Source organism: Marmota marmota, unplaced genomic scaffold (genome assembly GCF_001458135.2).
Source record: "Marmota marmota marmota unplaced genomic scaffold, marMar, whole genome shotgun sequence".
Classification (NCBI taxonomy): domain Eukaryota; kingdom Metazoa; phylum Chordata; class Mammalia; order Rodentia; family Sciuridae; genus Marmota; species Marmota marmota.
This window is the reverse complement of record NW_026000240.1, coordinates 21,135,489-21,158,945: the sequence shown is the minus strand read 5'-3', so window position 1 is coordinate 21,158,945 and position 23,457 is coordinate 21,135,489. Positions and strand designations below refer to the sequence as shown.

Here is a 23,457-nt window from a genome sequence, read left to right as displayed (position 1 = left end):
AGAGCAGAGCAACCCTGCATGGTCTCTTCCTAGCCTGCTATTCCACAGTTCCCAGGTCACATGGTTTCAGGAGGGCTGCCAGGACTCAAATAGGCTTGGCATTTCCCCTCCTTCTAGCAACTCCTGGCTCTTATTTAGTTTTAAATTAAATAAAAATTGCAGCACATGGGTTTGAATTAAAACAAGAGGACTGATCTTTGTAATATGCGCCACATCAATAGGGAAGCTAATTTGTGTGAAGCACATCTCCTCCGTTAATTTAAACCACAGAGCTCTGCCTCTTTGGTTTCAAGGGAACTGAGAGCTGGCGCGGGGGCCGCTCACTGCTAGCATTAACTAGGACTGTGCTGGAGAGCAGCCGGAACAGTTTCAGGGGAGCTTAGCACTCCTCTTAAGCCCTTTGTGCTGGTGTCACAGGATACACCACAGCAGTTACAGCCTCCTGGCCTTGAATTTAAAGAAGGTCTTAAAAGTGTCTCAGGGTAAACTTCCCCGATTGACTCTGAACTGCATCTAAGTTAGCAAGAATAGAACTTGCATTATTAAAATTTTTCAAGACAGAAGGACAAACTTCTTAGCTGGGGACCCATTTCATTGTTTTAATGTTCCAAGGCTTCCCATGCATAGATTACTAGTCTAAACAAAATAAATCGGGTGGGGTGTATGCCAGGTGGGAAATTCAATCTCGGCCCTGACAGCTGCTTCATTCAGTCTGGATGGGTCTGGACAGGAAGACAGAGGTGGGGACAGAGGGTGGCAGAGGCTGCGGGTCCTCCATGAACAATGTGATCTTTACTTGAAAACATCACTGCACAGCAGTTGTCTACACAGCAAGCCCTTGTTTCAAAACTCAACAAAGGCCCTCTGTATACCAAGAGGTGAGTAAGAAACAATTGGATTCCTTCTCCAGAGGCATTTAGATTTGGTGGCAAATCCAGCTCAGGTTTTATGGGGCCTGAAGCTTACCCATTTCGTGGCCCTTTGTAGGAAAAGAGAATATAAAAATGTGAGCATGCTCATATTAGAACACCAGGACCTGTCCCAGGATCATGAAAAGGTGATGCAAACAGAAGCTTAAGTTCATTAAGCTCCCAAGTGATCTACCTCCGCTTCACAGCGCTTGTCTCCTGCCCAGTGTCAGAAAGGCATGCAAAAAGGGAGAGTGAAGATAATGGAAAAGGACTTATCAAATGGCAGGTGTCATTGAGTAAGACAGAAAGTTGAGGTTCTCATTTGACTGTCTCTATCTCTTACTGGGTCACCAAACACACTCTAGGCATGATTAACATTAGACTATATTTTGAAGTAAATATCCTTTAAGGTGTCAGCTGGTATTACGCTCACATGCACAGAAAAGGCTGAACAGTGTATTGTTTGATCTGCTTTGTTAACACCACCTCTGGCTTAAGCTATCTTAAACTGACCCTTTAAATTCTTTGTTTCCTGGAAATTTACTTAAAACTGTAGGTCCTGGGTGAGGTACAGCTGTCAGAATTCATGCAGAAAATCAAGCTGAGTCTGCAGCATTCCCTTTTGAAGAAAAATGCCACCCTGAATGTGGGGAACTCATCTGATGGTTCTGATGGGGTCAGTGGGACCCTTAGCCTAGGGCTGGGAGGAGAGTTAACCATGTGTTCAGTTTGTTATGGACTACATGGAGGTCAAGTTTGCATGAGGGACATGTTAGACATGCTGGGGTTGGCTTGGGCTAGGAAGGACATGGTTTTAATTTAACTTTTGTTCTCATGACCTTGAGGGTAAATCTTAGGTAGTATCATGTAGATGAAAAGGTCTTAAATTTGAAGCCAGGAGGACTGGGCTCAATTTACAATTTCATGTCTAATTGGTTAAGCTATTGTAAGCAAGGTATCCAATCTCTTCACATCTCTCTCGCTTTCTCTCTCTCTTTGCTCTTCAAAAAGGGACCAATAGCAATTCTGGGAAGATTGGTAGACTAGGAAGTGCCAGGAATCTGTCTCCCTGCCTAGACAACAGTTATGCTGGTAGAATTGCTTTTGTAACTCTTGGAACTCTGGTGTCTATTTAAGGTTTGCAACTTCAGCAGAAGGCTTGGAGAGTAAATTGTGGTTAGGGTTTGTTCAGATTCTACTCTTAGCTCAGTGGCAGCTGCCCATCACAGGGGCATATGTATTCCTGAAGCTGCTTGCAAACACCCTGCAGGAGTCAAGGATGGCAAAAAGAACACTGCCCTGCAGGTATCAGGGATTTACGCTCTGATCACTGGTGCTGGTTCTGATCACAGAGTTGTTGACAAAGAGGTGAGGGGCTGTTGTTGTTGGACCTCCCCCATTGTTGCTGGCCCCTGGCTCACTAATTGAAGTGGCTTCCAGGAGATTTAAAGGCCAGTGCTATTTTTATTCCTCATATGTTTGTTTTGCACTTTTCCCCATTTTGGAAGCCAGGCATTAAAGATCATAGCATTAAAAAAATAATAGCATATAGAGAAAAAATAAAAAGTCATGGAAAAGCCACAGACTCACGAAGAACCAAGAAGGCATTAAGTTCATACCTTAACATGCTTTATGTGATTTAAGAAATTATCCCCTGAAAAAAAAAGTTGGTGGCAGATATACTGAACAACAACTATAAAACAACTGTCTTAAAGATGCTAAAGTAATGGAATGTGTGGAGAAAATCCATAAATTGATATTTAAGCAAGATATAAATATCAGCAGATAAAAATAACCCAAAATCAAAATGTGACTCTGGAGCTGAAAAGTGCAGTAACTAAAGTGAAAAATTCACTAGAGGGAATCAAATATTGATTGGGGGAGGCAGAAGAAAGAGTCAATAGACTTGAAGAGGAAGTCATGGAAATTTTTGAGTCTGAGGAATAGGAAGAAAAAAAAGATAGAGGAAAATTAAACAGAGCCTAAGGAACCTATAGAATACCACCAAGTAGAAATGGTCAAAGAGCATACATAAAGAAATAATTGCTGAAAACTTCCCATTGATGTCTGATGAAAGACACGAATATAAACATCCAAGAAGGTCTGTGAAGCTAAAGTAAGATGAACTTCAAGAGAGGCACACCAAAACACATCATAATTAACTTTTTTTTTGTATTGGGAATTGAACCCAGGAGTGCTTTAGCATTGAACTACATCCCCAGTCCTTTTAATTTTTTTTTATTTGAGACAGGGTCTTGCTAAATTGCTGAGACTGGCCTCAAACTTGTAATTCTCCTGCTTCAGTCTCCTGAGTAGCTGGGATTATAGGTGTGTGCCACATGGCTGTCTAGAAGTAGGATATTAATAAGGATAAACACATGTACAATTTACAAGGTAGTATTATTACATGGTTTATAACATTGTTTTTTCAGTCTTTATGTGATTTAAGAGGTAAATACATTATAAAACAATGGTAAATCTAAAAGCCAGTATTATTGTAACTTTGATTTGTACATTTTCTACAAATTTAAGAGACTAATACATGTGAAAGAATTATTAGTTTTATATTTTTAAGGAACACAGTATAAAAATGTATATTTTTGTGATATCAACAACCAAAAAGGGCAGTGATAGAGTTGTAAAGAGGCAGAATTTTTATGTTATTGATGTAGCTGGCATAAATCAAAATTTGAGTGTAATAAGTTTGAAATTTTAAATGCAATCTCCATAGGATCTATGAAGAAAAATAGCTATAGAATATACACAAAATGGAAGGAAGTAGTAGTAGTAGTAAAAAAGTACTTTTTGCAGTACTGGGGATTGAACCCAGGGGTGCTTTACCATTGAACTACATCCCAGTCCTTTTTATATTTTACTTTGAGATAGNAAAAAAAAAAAAAAAAAAATATATATATATATATATATATTTTTAAAAAACTACACTAAGATTTCATCTCACTCCAGTCAGAATGGCAATCATCAAGGCAATCTCCAAAAAACCAAAGGCTGAATGTTTTCTCTAACATGTGGATGCTAATTCACAATGAGGGGGAGCACTAGAGAAGAATAGAGTTACCTTAGATTAGGTAGAGGGGAGTGAAGGGAGGAGATATGGGCATAGGAAGGATAGTAGAATGAAACATTATTACTTTATGTATATATATGAGTGCAGACCAATGTGAATAATATGTACAATCAGAAAAATGAGAAATTGTACCCCATTTATATATGATATATCAAAGTGCATAAATGCATTCTACTTTCATGTAAACATTAAACCAAGAACAATAAAAATTTAATTTTTAAATTAAAACAAATTTAAAAATCTCAAGGGATCCCCAGTAACCAAAACAATCTTGAAAAAAAAGATGAACAGAGCTAGAGAACTCAGGTTTCAAACCTTGCTGCAAAGCTACAGCAGTCAAACAGTGTGGCCCTGGCAGAAAGAGAGACATATAAATGACAAAGGCACTGGCGACGTGGAATAGAGTAGAGAGAACAGAAATAAACCCTCACATATATTACAAAATAATTTTTGACAAGGTTGCCAAGACCAGTCATGAGGAAATGACAGTCTTTACAACAAACGATTCTGGAAAAACTGAATAACCATATGCAGACCAATTAAACTGGGGGCTGGGATTGTGGCTCAGAGGTAGAGTGCACGCGTAGTATGCATGAGGCAGTGGGTTCAATCCTCAGCACCATGTAAAAAAATAAAATAAAATAAAATAAAGATATTGTGTCCACCTATAACTAAAAATAAATTTTTAAAAAGTGTCAAATTGGATCCCTACCTTACACCATATATAAAACTCAACTCAAAATGAATTAAAGACCTTAGTAAAAGCTAAACTATACAATATTTAGAAGAAGTATAGGGTAAAAAACATCACAACATTGGATTTTTTTTTTTAACAGGGCCTCACTATGTTGCCCAGGCTGATCTTAAACTCCTGAACTGAAAGGATCCTCTTGCCTCAGCCTCTCTAGTGGTGGGATTAGAGGTCCGCACCCTGAACCTAGCCCACAGTATTGGATTTTGCAATAGTTTATTGAATATGACACCAAAGGCACAGATAACAAAAGAAAGACACACAAATCAGATTTCATGAAAATTGTAAAAATGCTGTGTATCAAAAGATAATACAAACACGTAAAAACAGCAACAAATGGAACTGGGAGGCAATATTTGTAAATGACCTTTCTGATAAAGGGTTAGTTTCCAGGCAACAGAGAAAGTCTAAAATTCAACATGAAAAGACAGAAGACATGATTTTAAAATGGGCAAAAAAAACTTGAATGACATTTCTCCAAAGAAGATATACAAATGGCCAAAAATCTCATGAAAAGTTGCTTAACATGACTAACAATTGAGGCAATGCAAATCAAAACAGCAAGCTATCATCTCATACCCACTAGGAAAAAAAAAACAAAACACCAGAAGATAAATGTTGGTGAGGATGTGGAGCCATTAGAATACCTGTGCATGGTTGGTAGAAATGCCAAATGGTCCAGCCACCTTGGAACACAGCAGAGCAGTTACTCAAAGTAGGAACAGATAGAATCACTACACAGCTCAGCAGTTCTACCTCTGGATATACATCAAAAAGAACCAAAAGCAAGTCTCAAAGAGGCATGTGTGCACTCACGTTCACTGTGGCAGGTTTAACAAAAGCTAAATATGGAAGTCACCCTAGCATCTGTTGATGGATAAATGGACTGGCAGGGTATGTTAGATACATATGGAGGAATATTGGTCAGCCTCTAAAAGGAAAGAAACTCTATAATCTGGTACAACATAGATAACCTTTGAGGACATAATAATAAGCCTGTCACAAAAAGACAAATACTATAAGATTCCACTTAAATGAGGCATCTAGCATAGTCAAAATTAGAGTCGGAAAAGAGAAAGGCGGTTGCCAAGGAGCGAGAGGAGGGGGAGTGAAGAGTTATTGTTTAAGGGGTACACAGCTTCCGTTTTAGGAGATGGAGAGAGTATGGAGATGGTGGTGGTGGTGGCCACACAACTGTATGAATGTATTGACACTGAACTGCGCACCTACAAATGGTTAAGATGGTAAATTTTGTTATGTGTATTGTAACCACAATAAAAAATTATTGAAAGAGAGAGACAACACTAACACCCATCCTACTGTGTACTGTTGAGTCTCAAACTGGTGTCCTTGTAAGCTCCTGGGAAGGTAAAATTGACTGTTGAGTTATAGTATCTCTGGTTCTATTACGTAACTAGCTAACATTGCAATGTCCTCCCATAAAAGCTAAGACAGCTGTTTAGTGGAAATTCCAATGTTCTTTCTACCCTACCAAGGAATACTATCAATATTATTAATATATAATAAGATGACAGTTAAAAATCTGAAGAAACCAATCTCTTTGTTGTTCAGATTCATTTTAATGTGAAAAGTGTATATGACAAAAATCTAGTCAAATACATAGAAAGTGGCCCACTTTAACCCATGGTGACTGCGACCCTTGCATTTAAGCTGATAAATTACTAACAGTGACTCAGTGTCTGGTGGATGACAAGGATGCTCAATGTGCAACACAATGGTGGTGTTCTCTGGACATCAATGTCACATGCAGGTAGGTGTCCTGAAAACTTGATATGCTGGTCTTTTTAATGATGAGAATTAGCTGATTGGCATTCCCATGGATTAAACTAGTAATGTCCACCCCATCGATGTGAGGGGGGTTATTGCTTTCCTTCTGGAGGGTGAGAATGCTTTAGAGTAGGGGCAGAGAGTAAATCGTTTAGGTTTTGCAAACCATGCAGTCTGTGGTGCAACTACTCAACTTTCCTCCTAAAATGCAAAAATAGTTTCAGGCACTATGTAAACAAAGGGGTGTAGCTAAACTACAACTTCATAAACAAAATAAGCATGGGCCGGATTGGGTCTCATAGTTTGCTAACCTCTGCTTTGAAATATCATAAAGCCCTCATTAAATTATGGGTCTCTTCTCACAACCCTTGGCTGTACTCACCATACTGCTGACTTCTATCCCTTTTTTCTGAAGTTCTAATCCTACAGCTAAGCAAACTTAGAAAGTGCCAAAGCCCAGAGAAATGATCAAGCCAGGTGGCCATTTGAGCAGACACTTTGCCTCCCAACATGATCATCAAAAACCTCACATTATTCTCAAAACATCATTGTCAAAAAAAAAAAAGCAATGTTGAAAATAATATTCAAGTTTTGAAAATAAACTGCTGTGCTCCAGAGTAAAGCTATGGATATTTTGATGGGGAAAAAAAAGGATGAATGCTTTCTAGAAACTAGTAATGCTTTGCAAAAATGCAACCTGATCTTAGCATCCTTTTTGTTAACTGATCAAATTTACCTCTTGCTTTTCCATAATAAAAGTCCACTCATTGCCAAAGTTCATTGTTGATTTAAGCCAAAGGTCACTTAGCAAACACCTCACCTTCTTTATGCTTCTCTCTCTCACCCTACCATGTCTGGAAATATCAGGAAGTCCTGCCAGAAACCTCAGAGGGTGCTCTTTAACTTTGGATCTTCATTTGTCTGTACATGATTGAACAATTCATTCTCAATCTAGGAGTTGTTCCCTTTGACTGTGTGGAAGAGGCTAGAATAGACCTAAAGGTGAAATAAACCTTTTGTTCCTGGTACTACTTTTAAGAATGTGAATTTTTAGGTAGTTGGTGGGGTTAGAGGTGGGAGTTTCACAGATCTAGGTTCAGGAGTGCTTTTCTCCTTGACCAAGCTACTTGACCCCTTGGAGATCCTGAACCTCTGTTTTCTTAACAACTAAATGTATTAATATTTGCTTCACAGGATTGATAACAGTGAGCAGCAAATAGCAAATATTAGTGTTAGTTTCTCTCACTTTTTCCATATGTCCCTGGATGCCCTCAATTCTATTTGTTTGTACTATTCTGATAGCAGTTTTCTTTTCTGGTTTTGTATATCCTCCAATAAACTGCTGCCGTGTGTGCTACAAGTGTACCTAGAACACATGTAGGGTCTAGGAACTATGTACCCAAAGAAGATTGATGGGTGGAAAACATATTGGATAGAAAGAAACCTCAATCTCCAGAGTTGTTCAGCAGTCAAAAGATTCATCTTGTGCTCTTTTGGAAGGAGCCTTTGGGTGTGGTTTCAGTGATTACAATATAAGCTCCTTGGGAGCAGAGATCTCGCTGGTTCATCAACCAGAGCCCGGAACTCCTGTTGGGCATCTGCCGAGTGCTCAGTTCACATCTGTTTTCTCAACTCATAACAGAGCATACTTAGATCCAATTTGCTTTTGTGGTCACCACGAGAAGTTTCTGGACCCTGGCATGGGGAAGGAGCAGGGATTCTAAGAAGTGACTTTAACATTGGATGAGGATGGCACTGATCACTCACCACTTACCCTAATCATGCAGTTCCCAAAAAGATAATTCAATTTCCTCAGTGTGGAAGCTGATTTGAAACAGGTCAGGGGAAAGTGAAATAGCCACCTTTGGCCTATTTCTGACAAGATGCTATATATCAATGAGTTCTCTTCAATGGCATTTCCTGTTTGGAAAGGGAAATCCTGCTGTCACTTCTCCCTGAGGAAGTACCAGCATGGTGCTGGGTACGGTGGGTCTCTGGGGCTCCTCGTGGTGTCCCCTGTTGTGTAATACTGTGTGAGCACGATGCAGTTCACATACCTGAAAACATCATCATGTGCTGAAAGTTCCAGGGGATCCTCTGCTTTCGGCCCAGATTGAGGAGGAAGGAGAGGGGATATATGTTGCAGGCTCTAGCAACAAAAATTGCTAGCTGTAGACAAGCACAAGGACGCGTTGAGGAAAATGTCACTGTGATGAGGGGTTGACTCTGAGCTTAAATATTGTGTCCTTAAGCTGCTCTATATTACGACCCAGAAAACAAAGATAAACATGTCAATTCCTACCTGTCCATCTTGCTTCCAGAAGTCATCTCTCAATGTCAATTCCTTTCCAGAAATCATAGAGAACTCTGCCTTTCTTTGAATACATACTTGATTTAAAATTGTTAGCCCCAGACCATTTCAATCACTGTGAATTTTCTCATCACATTTATGGTGCCAATGACTGGCTCCATCCTCAATTCTGCTGTGAAATGTGAGGCAGCGACTGTTCCTGGCATTATCTTCTCAAGCAGCGCTTTAGAAAGGACAAATGCATTTTTCTGCTCATGATTCGCATCTCACTTTCCATCAGTTTATACACTCGTATCTAGCCAGTTTTGCTTCCCTTTTTCTTTTTTAGTGGATTTAATTTTGAGAGGAATTGTCTGTCTAAATATGTGATACAACTGCCGCTTTAAGAGGCATTTTATTAAAATCAAGGTTGTAGAAGTAAAAAAAATCTATGAAAATACTGGTGTATCCATCTCTTCTTTTTTTTGCTGACTTTGACTCCGTTCCTGATGGTCTGTTGTGGTTTGTTCTCAATGGAGTGACATTATTTGGGAAGAGGGAACTTTCTCCTTAGATCCTGGTTTTGAATAAAATTTGAGAAATAAGACAGAGTAAGAATCTGATGAAATTAGCATGATAGGCTAATTTGAGAGTTCAGCTGAATGCTCAATGAAAGAAGGAGATGGTAAGTGCAGGTGCTTAGTTAGGATAGCTTTAAAAGAAGGGTCAGCTCTCCTGGCTGTGAAGATGATCTACCAGTGCCACAAGAAGGTATCTTCTCATTTTCCACATAGGAAGAAGGACAACAGCTGCTAACCATGCCTGGGGACATTCCTGGTGGCTCAGTGTCCCATTAGGCAGATATCTGTTCCCATTGGGTATGCTTCTTGCCCCAGGCCTATGGATATGAAAGTCCTCTGCATTGAAGGTGAAGTCTAGATTTTATCTGTCCTCTTAGGAAAGCAAAGATGCTTTCTTATTGAAACAATTTTACATGTGCACAATATTTATAATGTTGAGAGTATATCTATCATGCAAATTTCATCAGTTCCTCACTCTGTGTTAGTTCCAAGGCCATCATTGAAAAAATAATTTTTACCATCTTGCAATGAAAACATCTCCAAAGCTTAATAATCCTGCTTGCCTTTTGATGTACAAATTCCAATTAAATACATTTCCCATAAGAAATGTCTTAACATAATTTTTATGTAAATGATTTATAAATTTTTAGCTAAACATACTTGGAATACTTTAAAAATGTCACTCTCCTTTAGTGTTCCCTCTTATTTCCCTCAGTATTTTCCAAATGTCTTATCCTGAACTACAGGTATCTAATGAAGTCCCCAATTTGTTAGGATGTTTTTCTCTCCTGACTGGAAATGGCATTATCTGCCTGGGTTAAGCCTCCCAGGGAAACCGAGGTCATACATTTAAAAGTCACTAGTTGGCTCTCTTCTCTCATCACCCCATGTTTTGTATTTCAAAGGATACAAAGGCTCCAAGTATAAAAAGAGCATTAAAGATGTGGTTCTGGAAGGTGAACAGCGCCAGGCCCATGTAACAGAAGATGACGTTCTCGGCCAAAAAGTTCATGAATTCAAACAACTGAAAATAAAACAGAAACCAAAAACCATTAATTATCACTCAGGCTTCCGTCCACTGAAATTCTGGGAACTATGTTTGATGAGCCGGTGGTTCTCCATCATCTGGAAAGTCATTCAATGTGATCAGCCTCTCTGGGGCCTGTGGTCCCCACCAATTCTGTCAGGTCAGTTGACTTACCTGGTTCTCTCTCTACCCAGTGACACAGGCTACAGGCACAGCCACATCCCCATTCTTTTCAACTGTGAGGCTACAAGAGTTACCCCAGGTAGTACTAACCAGCATGATCCTGCCATGCAGTGATTCTTACTAAGATGGCAAAATATTCCATTCAAGAAACATAAACCAAGTTGCAGTAAATGATGCAGGATGGCTTAACCCCTTCCATGTATCATCCAAGAGATGTACATAAGTACCCAGGCCCCAAAGAACCAAATTAAAAAAAAAAACAAAAAACTTAGACTAAATTACCCTCCTCAGGCACGCAGGAGAGACAAACTTGGAAAATTTGGAATAAGGATGAACTTCGATTATATTTTAGCATTAGAACGATCAGTTTATTTTGATCCCCAGACAATGACACTCATTAAATTGACTGATGTAGGCATATCCATTAAATGTCTACAATTTTTAGCTGGTAAAAAAGAAAATGATTAATCCCAGGGATCAGTTTATGCAGCAAGAACACAATAGATACATCAAATTCAGTCAGAAGAATGGAGTAATAGTGTGCTGTGCCCAGGGATGCGCCTGAGAGTTATTCTTAGACCATTAACTAAACAATTTAACTTGAACATGAAAAACGTTCTCCAACTTCCATATTAAAAGTAAAAGGGAAATGTGTCCAGGGGCAACAAAGGCAGATTTGGAAGAGACTTTATTTTATGTTGCAGACTTTTCATTTGGAAGTTTCTGAAACTTATTCTGGGACCTACATAAATCACGGTTAGGTAAACGTCTCTGGAGGCATTTCTCTTGACTTTTTAAGGACTCATTATTTTTTCATGTAATGTATTTACAGCCCCACAAATAATGCCCAATACCTGGTTCCCTGACAGTTGACAGAAAGAAAAGCAGAATCTTGTCAGGAACGTTATTTAAAACCAGGAATAGAAAGAAAGGATTAAAAAAGACACAGCTTCTTCAGTCCAAGATGGTCCTTCTGCAGTGGCAGCTGCCATCAAGTATCCTGAGCACTCATTTTATGTTTCTAGAGTAATATAAACAAACATGCTCCACAAATAGCCACAGAAAACTTGAAAACGTGGGCTCAGGGGCAACCTTTTTCTACCTCATTATATCCTTACTACCGCAGTCTGGCTGGGCACAAATCACAAGCCACTCAAGAGGAACAAACTTTACTTCTGAACTCCACCAGCACACTCCACACATGCTCCCCAGGAACTCTCCCGAACGCCACGTGGCTCCTCCAGGAACCACCAACCGGAAATCCCTCCTCTGGTACCTCCCCAACCAATGGGAACTCTTCAGGAATCCCCGCGAGAGCTCAACTGGAACTCAACGGGAACTCCGGGAGAACTCAAAAGTCATCATCTTAATGGCTCACTGGCGTCACCTCTCAACCACTACTTCTGGCAAAAATGCCATGCGTCATCCGGACTCGGCTGTGGCCCTCAACACCTTACTTTTTCCAAAAGTGAGAGTTGAGTGATTAAAGTAACAGTTGTGTATTTCTCACAGTTCGGAGGACTGGGAAGTCCAAGATCAAGATGCCAGCTTCCATGCTGGCAAAGACCCTCTCCCTGGTTTGCAAATGGTCACCTACCTGCTTTGTTCTCACACAGATGAGAAATTATCTCTCTGTGTCTCTTCTAGACAATAAAGATGCTAATTCAATTCATGAGGTCTCCACCACCAAGATCTAACTACCTCCCCAAATTCTCACCTCCAGATGGCATCCCAGTGAGAATTAGGATTCAACACAAATTTGGGGGAAGGCACAAGTATTTAATCCTTAGCAGCAACCTGGTTTTTAACATTAATAGACATAAACAAGTTTAAATTCATATAATTTCTCTGTCAGTCCCCATCCCAAGTGTATTTTGCCCTAGAGGATATTTTGCTTCCTGGAATCTACTCAGTCACTTCTTAAGTGATGACACCCCAATATTCTTCTGGAGGGTCCCCCTTGTTTTCCATCATCTCCCTAGCTCAGATATGAAGCACGTAGCCTTGTGACTAAATTACTCAAATCGATGCGTTTCTCTAGGAAATGTGTTTGGTTCCAAAGTGGGTGTGACATATTGAGAGCAAAAGAAATTCCATGAGGTCTTGGCAGGGAAAAGATCTTGCATGACAAAGATTACTGTGTTCTCACTGGATGAGAAATCAAAAGGATGATGTCCAGGAAGCTTCTGCCCTTCTTCTGATCGTAGGGGAAATGGTCGTGAGAGAAGCTGGGTCTTGGTTGCACTATTTAAGTCACCTGTATTCGACCTCCACCAAAGCAAAAATCTACCTGTGGACTTTTGAATTAAAGAGACAAAGAAATCATTTTGGTTCGAAGTAGAGGCCTATCATTTAAATCAAAATTCCCCTCCACAGTCCTGCACTAGTTTTTTAAAGACATTTTCCACTCTATTAGAATATAAACAGAAGGGCATGGGGTCAACTTTTTACTTTTTCAAATGATAACAGTCTCTTATTGTTGCCCACTATTCCCCCAACCCCAATTTTAATATATTTATTACCCTATTGAGAAAGGAAAAGTACATGGAACAAATTAACTGTCCCTGCTAGTTATTGAGATATGATGAGAATTTTTGCTATACACATTACATGGGGTTCTATGGTCTTAAGGATTTAGTTTAGAGATTGGCTTCCTTTGGATAACTCAGGGTTTTAATTTGACTTACTAACTCAGCTCATTGAAATCCAACACTGACAGACACTACAAGTTAACTGTGTATCTGCATGTAGTACACAAGTTCCATCAGCAGTTTTAATTGCTTCATCTTGTAGCCAACATTTGGTTTTGTTGTTTTTCAAATTCACACTTGTTCCTCTTGACACTATCATTTTAACTTAGAAATCATCCTGTTAATTTGCCCCAAAATTTCCTACTGGTATTTTAGATGGAATTGCATTGAATTTGTAGACACATTTGGACAAAATGTACATCTTTCCAGTATTAAAGCTCTAAATCCATGAACATTGTTCATGCTCATCACTATTTTGGTTTTCTTTAATTTCTCTTAGTAATTTCTATAGTAAGATTTTGTATAATTTATTTAGATTTATTTTTAAGTGTTTGATACCATTTATTATGATTGTAAATACAGTCTTTTTCCTATTTCATTTTCTAATTGTTTGTTGTTATATTCAAAAATATAATTTTTAATGGCTCTTACATTTATAGCTTTATTAAATTTATTTAATAATTCTCAGTTTATTGATTGATTCTTTTTTTGGATTTTCACAATCTTATTTCTTTTTAAGAAACATGGTTATAAAATAAGATTAGGCTTTTTGTCTTCCTTTTCAGTCTTTGAACACTTTGCATCTTTTTATATTTGTTGTTATTGTTTCATTACACTTGTTAAAACCTCTAGTATAGTGTAGAATGGAAGTTGTAATATGAGTATTTTTATTTTATTCTCAATCTCAAAAAAAACCCCACTTCCAATGTTTCTCTATTAAGGTTATAGAAAACTCTTTAACAGATTACACAAGTTCTTTCTATTCTTAGTGTATTAGGAATAGTCATATGGAAAATAAGAATGTGTTGATTTTTGTCAAATACTTTTTCTTACTAGAATGATCATATGTTTTTTTCGTTCTTTTAAAGTAGCTAATTACTTTAGTTGATTTAAATGCTGAAACAATCTTGCATTCCTGCAATAAAACCTAACTGATCATGATGTATTATCCTTTTTTCATATGTCACTGAATTTGATTTGATATATGTTTAAGGTTTTTGTGCTTATATATTGTGTAGGACTCACCAGATTGTACTGTTAAAGTTATATAAGTATCACAAAATTGGTTGCTTTCTTGCTGAAATGCTAAGACTAATTCTGGGCTTATAGTTTTTTTGTAGATAGATTTCTATTTATATAAGTAATTATTTCAATAGATTCAGATATGTGTTATCTTTTTGTTGCAGTGACCAAAAGACCTGACAAGAACAACTTAGAGGATGAAGTTTATTTAGATTTACAGTTTCAGAGATTCTGTCCATGGTCAGCTAATTTCATATCTCTGGGTTCAATATGAGGTAGAATATCATGGTGGAGGGCATGGTGAAAGAAAACAGCTCAGCATATGACAGCCAAGAAGCAGAGAAAGAGATAAAGCACTCTGCTCACCAGGAACAAAATATAAACTCCAAAGGCATCTCCCCTTGACTTCCAGCCACGCCCTACCTGCCTACACTTACCACTCAGTTAATTTTCATAAGTGGATTAATCCACTGATTAGGCTACACCTCCCATAATCTCATAATTTCACCTCTGAAAATTCTTGCATTGTCTCACAGATGAAGTTTTGGGAGACACCTCATATTTAAATCATGATAGAATTAGTCAGATTATTTTGTATCATTTTATTAAATTGTGTTTTCAAGGAATTTGTCATTCATCTACATTCTCACATTTATTAGCATACAGTTGTTCATAATATCCTCCATGTTTTACTGCCTTTAGTTTTTCCTTTCATACCTGACATTGGTAATTTGGCTCTTTCCTTTTTCATTTCTGATAAATCTTTTTAGAGAGTTTCCAATTTAAAGAGTGTTTTCATAAAACAACTTGGGCTTTGTTGATTTTTCTGTATTGTACCCTTCCCACATTTCATTAATTTCTTTTATCTTTATTTTTTTTCCTACCTACTTCATACTTTAGTTTTATTTGTTTTTATTCAGTAGCTGGCCTTTCAAATTCTGGCTATTCTGGTGTCCTCAAATTCTTTTGAATACCGCCTTTTCTGTATACTACTAGTTGCTTTCTAAAGGAGAGTTGTCCTGATACCCGTAATCCTGCATCGATACCTCAACTTGCATATATAATTTTCTAGGTGAAACTCATTTTCGCCAGGTCCCCTACTCCAGTCAATTTTATGGTATTTCATTTTATACCATAAATGTATATCAATTTAGAGAGAAATTACAATTTTATTATATAATTGGGAAAAAATGAATTATTTGCAGATATTATAATATAAGTTGGCAAATTTGAGAAGAAAATTAAGAAATCTTGAAAAACTAAAGATGGACTCCTAGTTCACATCTTACACCCAAATAAATTACAGAAGAATGAAAAATTTACATGAGAATACCAAACCTATCTATCAATTATTCAAGAATTCATCAGTTATTTTGTTTATAATTTTTAAATCAGGAAGTGGTATAGATATTGTATTAGAAATAGCTTGGAAACAAACATCCATAATATAAGAAATGTTTAAATAATAGCACATTCAATTAAGAAATGTGATATATATGTACACACACACACACACACACACACTATACACAAATTTGAGGAAAAAATAACAGATCCTGAAAAACTAAAGATGGAATCCCCATTCTCAAAAAATCATACTATATGCACATATAAATATGCCCCAGGGAATTTCACCTTTATGCATAAGTAAAAACAACCAATCAAATATAAATAAATAGGTGAATGAAGGAAGTGTAGTGGAGTAGATGAAAGAGAATGAGTGATAGGAGAGAAGATGGGTGGGAAAAGGGGGAGAGAAAAGGGAGGAATCCTGAAGTGCAATCAAATTCCATGCACATATAATTTGTCAGGATGAACCCAACAACTATGTATATCTATAATACTCTAATTTAAAAAAAGAATGATACATTCATATAATGGTGTGTTTTTAGAGAATTGCATTCTGTATTGATGATACAGGAGATATCCAACATCGATTATTAAACTAGAAAAGGTAAGTTGAAGAAATAAAAGATAGGTCTGCATATGTACAAATCCATCTGAGTGTGTTCCTATACACATCCACATAACTTTCACGTCACTTTATGGAGGTTTACTGTTATGATTTGGGTCTGGAATATCCTGTATGGAAAGCACTGTCACCAGTCCAGCAAGGTTCAGAGGTGGGTCTTTTAGGCAATGATTAGGACTCTGATCTCATCAGTGGATTAATAAATTTCCTAGATTAATACATTGATTGCTGAATGGTGGGACATAGTTGGAGGAAGTAGGTCATTTGGGGTGTCGCCTTGGACTATGTCTCTCCGGATTCCTTACTGCCATGATCTGACAACTTTCCTCAGTCATACTCTTCCACCACAAAACTCTGCCTCACCTGGGCCCAGAGCCATGGAGTCAACCAACCATGAACTAAACTTCTGAAACCATGAGCCCAAAATAAAATTTTCATCCTCTAAATTGTTCTTGTCAGGTATTTTAGTCACAGGGACACAGCAATGAAAGTTGACTAACACATTTACTTTTTTTTTATACCATGAAACTGTGCTGCTTTCATAGCTTTAAGAACTAGATTAAATTAGAATAAAAATCTTAAAATAGAATAAAAACCTTTGCTAATGTTTGCTTCCTCTAGCCTTGCTTAGCAGCAACTCTTCATCTTTTTATTTTTGGTAGGTTACAGGCATTTCTACCTGTTTCTAGTGTTTTTCTTTAAAAGTTATTTGCAAGTGCAGAGAAAAGACAATAACAATAATAAAAGAAAAAAACACACCAATTTTCCTTTTGTAAGACATCTTTTTCAGTGCTCTCTCTGTTCGTATAGCTGTAAATATATAGTCATCATGCATAATAACATCAGATACATCTGGCTATATGTTTATATAGATAACTTTAATTAACTCAATAGTATTTGATAAGCCTCTTTCCATGAAAACAAAGTTGAATCTACTGTACAATTTTGAATGGCAGCACAAAATCCCTTTGTATCTTCCTACTAACCCATTTCGTTTCAATGTGTGCATTCTTAGACACCTGTATTCAGATTTTTTCACTTAGAAACCATGTTGCTCTGAGCATCTTCACAGAGGCATCTCTCCCCATCTGTGTGATTAGGTAAAACTCCTGAGGTGGGCTCCTCTGTCAAAGGCTATACATGAATTTTCCTTTTTAAGCAATCTACCAGTCTGATCTTCAGAAAGAATGAACCGATTTGCATCTTTACTCATTTTGCAGAGGGTACTCTTTTCCCCACACTCTTGGCAACATTAATTTTTTATCAATTTTTAAAAACCTTTGACAATCTGATAGATTCACTTATTTTAAATTGTAGATGATCGTTAGCATTTTTAAAAAGGTTCCTTTAAAAGGAGTGCAGCCCAGCCATACTGATTAGCACTCCTTTGTCTAGTTATAGCATGTAAAAACATTCCTCTGAATGAACAGCCCTTATAATTTCCTTCTTGGTGCACTTAATGAAAATCTGCAGGCAAATTCAAGTTTGGTTTTACATGGAAAAATCTTCTGAAGACATTTCAAAAGGAGAATCCAAAGCAAGAGCCAGACCACATCAACAGACAACCAGTTTGACCATTAGACCTTATTTGATAGAATCTGGTCCCAGATAGTCAATCATTAAAGGAGTGAAAATATTGGCTAATTTTAGAGAAAATTAAAATTAAAAAAAAGAAGAAAAAGGAAAGAAAAATCCTCTGTCCCAAAGGCAGTAATTTTAAAAATAACAATAAAAACAATAAATCTCAAACAAGTCAACTCATAATTCATCGTAAATAACCTCCAATCTACTTCCTCCCCACGCAGGGTCAGTGAAAAATAAACTTGATTCATCTTTCTATTGGTCAGTACAATAAACAACATTTATTTTGTTTCCGTTAATTCAGTTTGTGAGCTTTTGGAGAGAATCCAGATTAAAGTAATCTTTGCTCAGCAAAGCGTTTCTTTAGGAGGAAAAGAAAAGTTAATAGTGCTAAAGAAGACTAGAGAAATATTAAAACTGCAAAAGAGGACAATCTACCTTTAAAAACTCTGAAAGTTCAGGGCAACCATTCATATGTTAATTAAGCAATTTAATTTGGTCAGCAAGCCAAGTTTCTCTGAAGAACTTTTAGATACTACGCTCTTTAGCCTGAGTTATTTACTGTTCTTACTTAGAGTTTAAAAGATCATATCTATTTTATAAAATATGTTTATCACCAACTCTGATTGATTTTTTCCTCTTAATTGCACAAAAGAATGAAATTTGTATCACATTATTATAGTTCATGCAGAAAAATTATACAGCAGTTCAGTATATCTGGCTAACTAACCAATGCTAATTAAATTCACATGAATTCCTCAACAGACCTTATATTATGCCTGGTACAATTTGACATAAGCTACTGAGTTTCACCTAATTTTTCAAGAAAGGCCTCAAAATTCATTTTAACTGGGATGATAAAGAACTTGCCAAACTGCAATAAAATTTGAAATGAAGAATTAATATGTTCTTTTTTTAGAAAATTTATCTCCAGAATTAACTTTGGTTTGTATTTTTGTTTTCTTTTATTAAATTTGTCTTTGTTCCTACCTGGGATTTTTCTTTAGAGAACACCTCGGATTTCTATTTTTATATATTATCAAATACATCTGTACTATTTTGAGCAAGCTGTGGTATAAGTAAATAATTTTATTCCTGTGTCGGGACCATTACAGTAAATTCTATTGAAAATATAAATTCTGGTTCTTGTGATTTTAATATTTGTCTAGTCCTAAGTACTCAGAAAATTTGTTGAAGGTGAACCCAGTCGTTCCTAGGGGCTGTGGAGGCAGTGTAGGAGATGAATTGAATGGAAATCTTTGCCACCAGGATATTCTGAAGTCTGTGGTTTCCAGACTGAGCCTTCCCTTATCAAGCTGATGATTTACAGGAAAAGGAAATTGGAAATTGTAATAATGTCAATATTATTACTTCTCAAACAGAATAACGCTAATGGGACTCCTATTTTTTAGGACTTAAATTTTTCTAGGAAATATATGAAGCGGTTTCACTCTAAAACATTTTTTAAATGATCTGTGTTATAAAGGCAAGAAAACCCATGAATTGGAAACATTATTCCCAATTTGTAGTTGTGGAAACTGCACTTGAAGGCATCTGTGCAGTCACTCAAGTCACACACAGTCCAGGGACAACCTGAGTTGTCTTTGGTTCTGCCCAGGCCCCTACCACTCCTCCCAGAGCAGGCGGCTTCCCCAGGGCATGGGATTCAGGTTCGGAAGCAACAAGGTATCTGCTTGGAATTTCCAATGAATATTCGCAATACTTCACTGTTGGGGAAGCACTTGTTGTTACATATACATTTTTGTTTGCTCATCAGAACAACTCTGGGGTTGGAAGGATGTCTGTGATCCCACATCTTTCAAATGAAGTGAAGCTTATTTTCAAGTGAAGAAATAAATTTACCCAAAAGGGAAATTCCTTTTTCTCAATTAGTGGAAGTTAATTGAGAAGTGGAAGTTAATTGAGAAGGAGTAGCTTCATATGGGACATCTTATCTTCTCTCAAATGTCTTTTTCAATTGACCCACCTGAGTCAATCTCCCATCCTCCTTACCCTGCAATCACTCACGAGTAAAAATTGAGCTTCTGCCATGTATTTGTAATTTTAAGACAAACCTTCCAAATAACCCCCCTTTATCACCCATTTCTCCCTTGGAGTAATTCTGGAGTTTCCACTGTGCTCCAGGGAAATAGGGTAATGACTACATAGCTTTAATGTGTGTGTGTGTGTGTGTGTGTGTGTGTGTGTGTAGCAAGAAAGAGAGAGCGACATTGTACATATGGATTACATATGTGCCTAAAATGAAATAAACTTTGTCCAGTTTGAATGTTCCATCTCTACCCGACCTGTAGGAGCTGGGCCCCAAATCCAAGATCAGATTCTTCAAGTTGGCAGGACGCCCATCCTGTCCCCACATAGCAATGACATGCCACTGCCATGCTTCTTTGAGGTGTTTCTCCCTGTTTGAGACACTGGGGCCCCTGCACACCCTGCCCGCTGCTCAGCCCTCTCTCATCTCTTGCATTTCATTGTCTTTTGTAAACCTAATTTTACTTTTTAAAACCACAAGAATTTCAAAAGCGCAGCCTATAAAAACACAACAAAACACATTTTAGGAAGATGAATAGGCATCATTAAGTAAGTAAAGTTAATATAAGAAATAAATGTAGTTACAGCTGCAAGGAATTGAGCTTCATTAAACTGAATAAATACTGAACAAATACGGTAGCCCGGTTTTCTTGAAATCCTCAAGCTTCTAACTTAAAGGGAAGGCTATTTTCTCTGGATTTGCTAAATTACTTTAGCCAGTAAACACCATTTGGATTTTTTCTTTTTTTTGTTCTTTTTTTTTTTTTTTTTTGCTACTAAAGCAGAAGTATGGGGTTTTGTAAGGTTGCATTTTTTTTTGCTAATATACCATTAAGTTAATAATAGCTTCTTATGCAGTTTTGCGAAGTGTTTATTCCCAGGGTAATGATAAGCAATAAATATTGGTCCTGAAATAAGATTGGCTTTAGATCTATTTTATTGAAATTAAATATACACATGTGCTTGTGTGTACATACACACACACACACACACACACACACTCACAAATGCAGAGTTTAGAATCACCAGACTTCAAGGGTAGAATCATTTTGTGTACAGTCCAAGCATCTAGCCAATTCTTAATTTCTCCAACACTCCGGTCAGTGGAGGGGCCGGCTACCACCTCTGCCACTGAACACTGCCAAAAGCCAAAACTTCAATACCACCTAAGGATGTAAATGGAGTTTCTGGACATTATGTGTTTCTGTAAGAAAATCTTTCATATGTTGAACTGCAATTTAACTCTCTATCACTTTTAACCACCTCTCCTACTTTTATTTCTCTGGTTCATAAAAAACAAGTTGCACAGGGTATCATTTTATTTGGTACAACTTGGGTCTGGCATTTTGGACAATTTCTATCAGAATTGTTGTAGTAGTAGGCAATTCTACCATTTAGACAGCAACTGCTCTTTTCATTCAACAGTCTTATTAGTTTTTAAACATTTTTCTGGGGGCTTCACAGTTTAGACTATGAGGCCTTTGCATCTGCCAAGGTTGGGGGTGGGGACTGTGCTAAAGACAATTATATTCTTGTAAGTTTTCTCAGAAGGGTCTTTTCAGTAAACCTAATAGTACTTGCCCTTAGAAAAAATAAAAGTTGTGAATAATATAATTAGTTTCTCTATGCTTTTGCCAATAAATACTCGCTAAAGAAAACTACCTAGTTGAAACAATAAAATTTTCTGCCGAAATTAAAATTGTGCTTTAAAAAATCCCTTAAAAATAAACCAAGAGAAACACTGCTAATAATATTAGGCAATGCTATTAAAATTTCACACATTATCAAATTTCTAAAAGGTTAATACTCCTCCTTTTTATTTAACTTTTTTCATTAGCTACTCAGTCTCCTTTCTTATTCATCTTGGGTGCAGTTTTTTAAAGACTATCTTTTCAGAGCAGTTTTGAATTCATAGCAAAATTGAGGGGACAGGACAGAGATACCTCTTATATAGGCTGATCAAACATGAATAACCCACATTATCAGTATGCCTCCTCAGGGTGGTCTATTTGTTATATGAATGCACAGTGAGATGATATTATCACTCAAAGTTCACAGATGACATAAAGTGTAACTCTAGGTGTTGTACCTTACTTGTGTGTCTTTTATCTTTGTAATTAGCCTGTGCTAAATCTTGAGTGAGAGGATGAAGAATAGCCACATCTTAGCCCAGATCCAGTGTCTGACGTCACATTTCCAGGTTTGCAGATGGCAATCATCTCATGACATTCTCACATGATGGAGAGCACTGGGAGTGGAAGCAATTCTTTCCATTAAGAGGGGGGTCTACTCTCATTACCTAATTACCTCCTAATTGGCCCCATCTCCAAATACCAATCACACTGGGGAACAGAATTTCAATATATTAATTGAAATTCTGGGGGGCATAGACTTGCATTCCGTAACAATATATAAATAAAAAGTAAGATTTATAATAATCTAGGATTCTTAGAACTTATGCATATGGATTAAATACTGATATCCCAGCCCTTGACAGTCACCTGGGTGACAATCACCCAAGACATGCATGAGGGTATACCACCCCATCTACTATGAGAAACATGTGCTCTTTCTACATGCAAATTTACCACTGGCAACTAACAGAATAATGAGCCCCAGATATCATGAGCTATGTTTCATATCTCAGTACAATCCCATTTCCTTGATTAAAGTATTGCAAACTGAAATATCTAAGTTTGAAGGTGCTATTAAGATTGTTTCATGATTGGCTGTTTCACAGTGAAATGCATCAGATTGTCAGGACTAACACAGAACACTAGAATAAAACTGTCTTGAATCAAACGGATTTCATCTCTAGTGTTTTAGGGTTAGAAGTTGAAGCACATGTCTGAAATAACAATTGTATAACCAGCTTAAAGATTTCAAGATGTTATTTGCTTTATGTTATGTAGTCCTAATAAACTCCATTGTTTATATTAGTACATTGATCATATTTAAATTCCTTTGATAAGCCTTACATACCAGGTCATTTTTTAGACTCACTAATAGTACAAGAGGAATCAGAACTTTTTTTCAGAAAAAAAAATTTACCATTCTTCCCTTATCCTTTATTTTTGAAGAAAAAGAATGCGGGAACTTAATAAACTGATTTTTTGTTTCACTTGATCAAAGATTCTATTAAACTTTTACTTTTGCTTTGGGGTCACTCTATAGAAATTATGTGTGGGTAGATATGTCACAAATACAGAAGTAAAGAGGCACAGACATTTTCTTGTGTCTTTCAATATAATTTTAAGTCTAATAAATTTATGTAACACTCAACCTTATAATAAATGTAAACAATAATATTTAAACTCTCTCTCTCTCTCTCTTTTTTTTTTTTTTGGTACTGGGGATTGAACCTAGGGACACTTAACCACCGAGCCATATGCCCAGCCCCTTTTTTGTATTTTATTTAGTGACAGAATGTTGCTGAGTTGCTTAGGACCTCCCTAAATTGCTGAGG

The 23,457-nt window shown here is 37.0% G+C and overlaps 1 protein-coding gene across 2 annotated transcripts in view; it reads right to left on the bottom strand.

Moving 5' to 3' along the window:
• The window catches only part of Slc9a9 (solute carrier family 9 member A9), a 536,631-nt gene that overhangs the window by 204,553 nt on the left and 308,621 nt on the right, over positions 1-23,457 (bottom strand). For both annotated transcript variants that reach the window (XR_007344170.1, XM_048794390.1), the window contains exons 10-11: positions 10,317-10,430; positions 8,593-8,704 (exon numbers count right to left, since the gene is read on the bottom strand). Coding sequence is in view for 1 of the 2 variants with exons in the window: in XM_048794390.1 (XP_048650347.1) it covers positions 8,593-8,704; positions 10,317-10,430 (226 nt within the window). In the remaining variant the exon portion in view is untranslated. The remainder of the gene's footprint in view (positions 1-8,592; positions 8,705-10,316; positions 10,431-23,457) is intronic.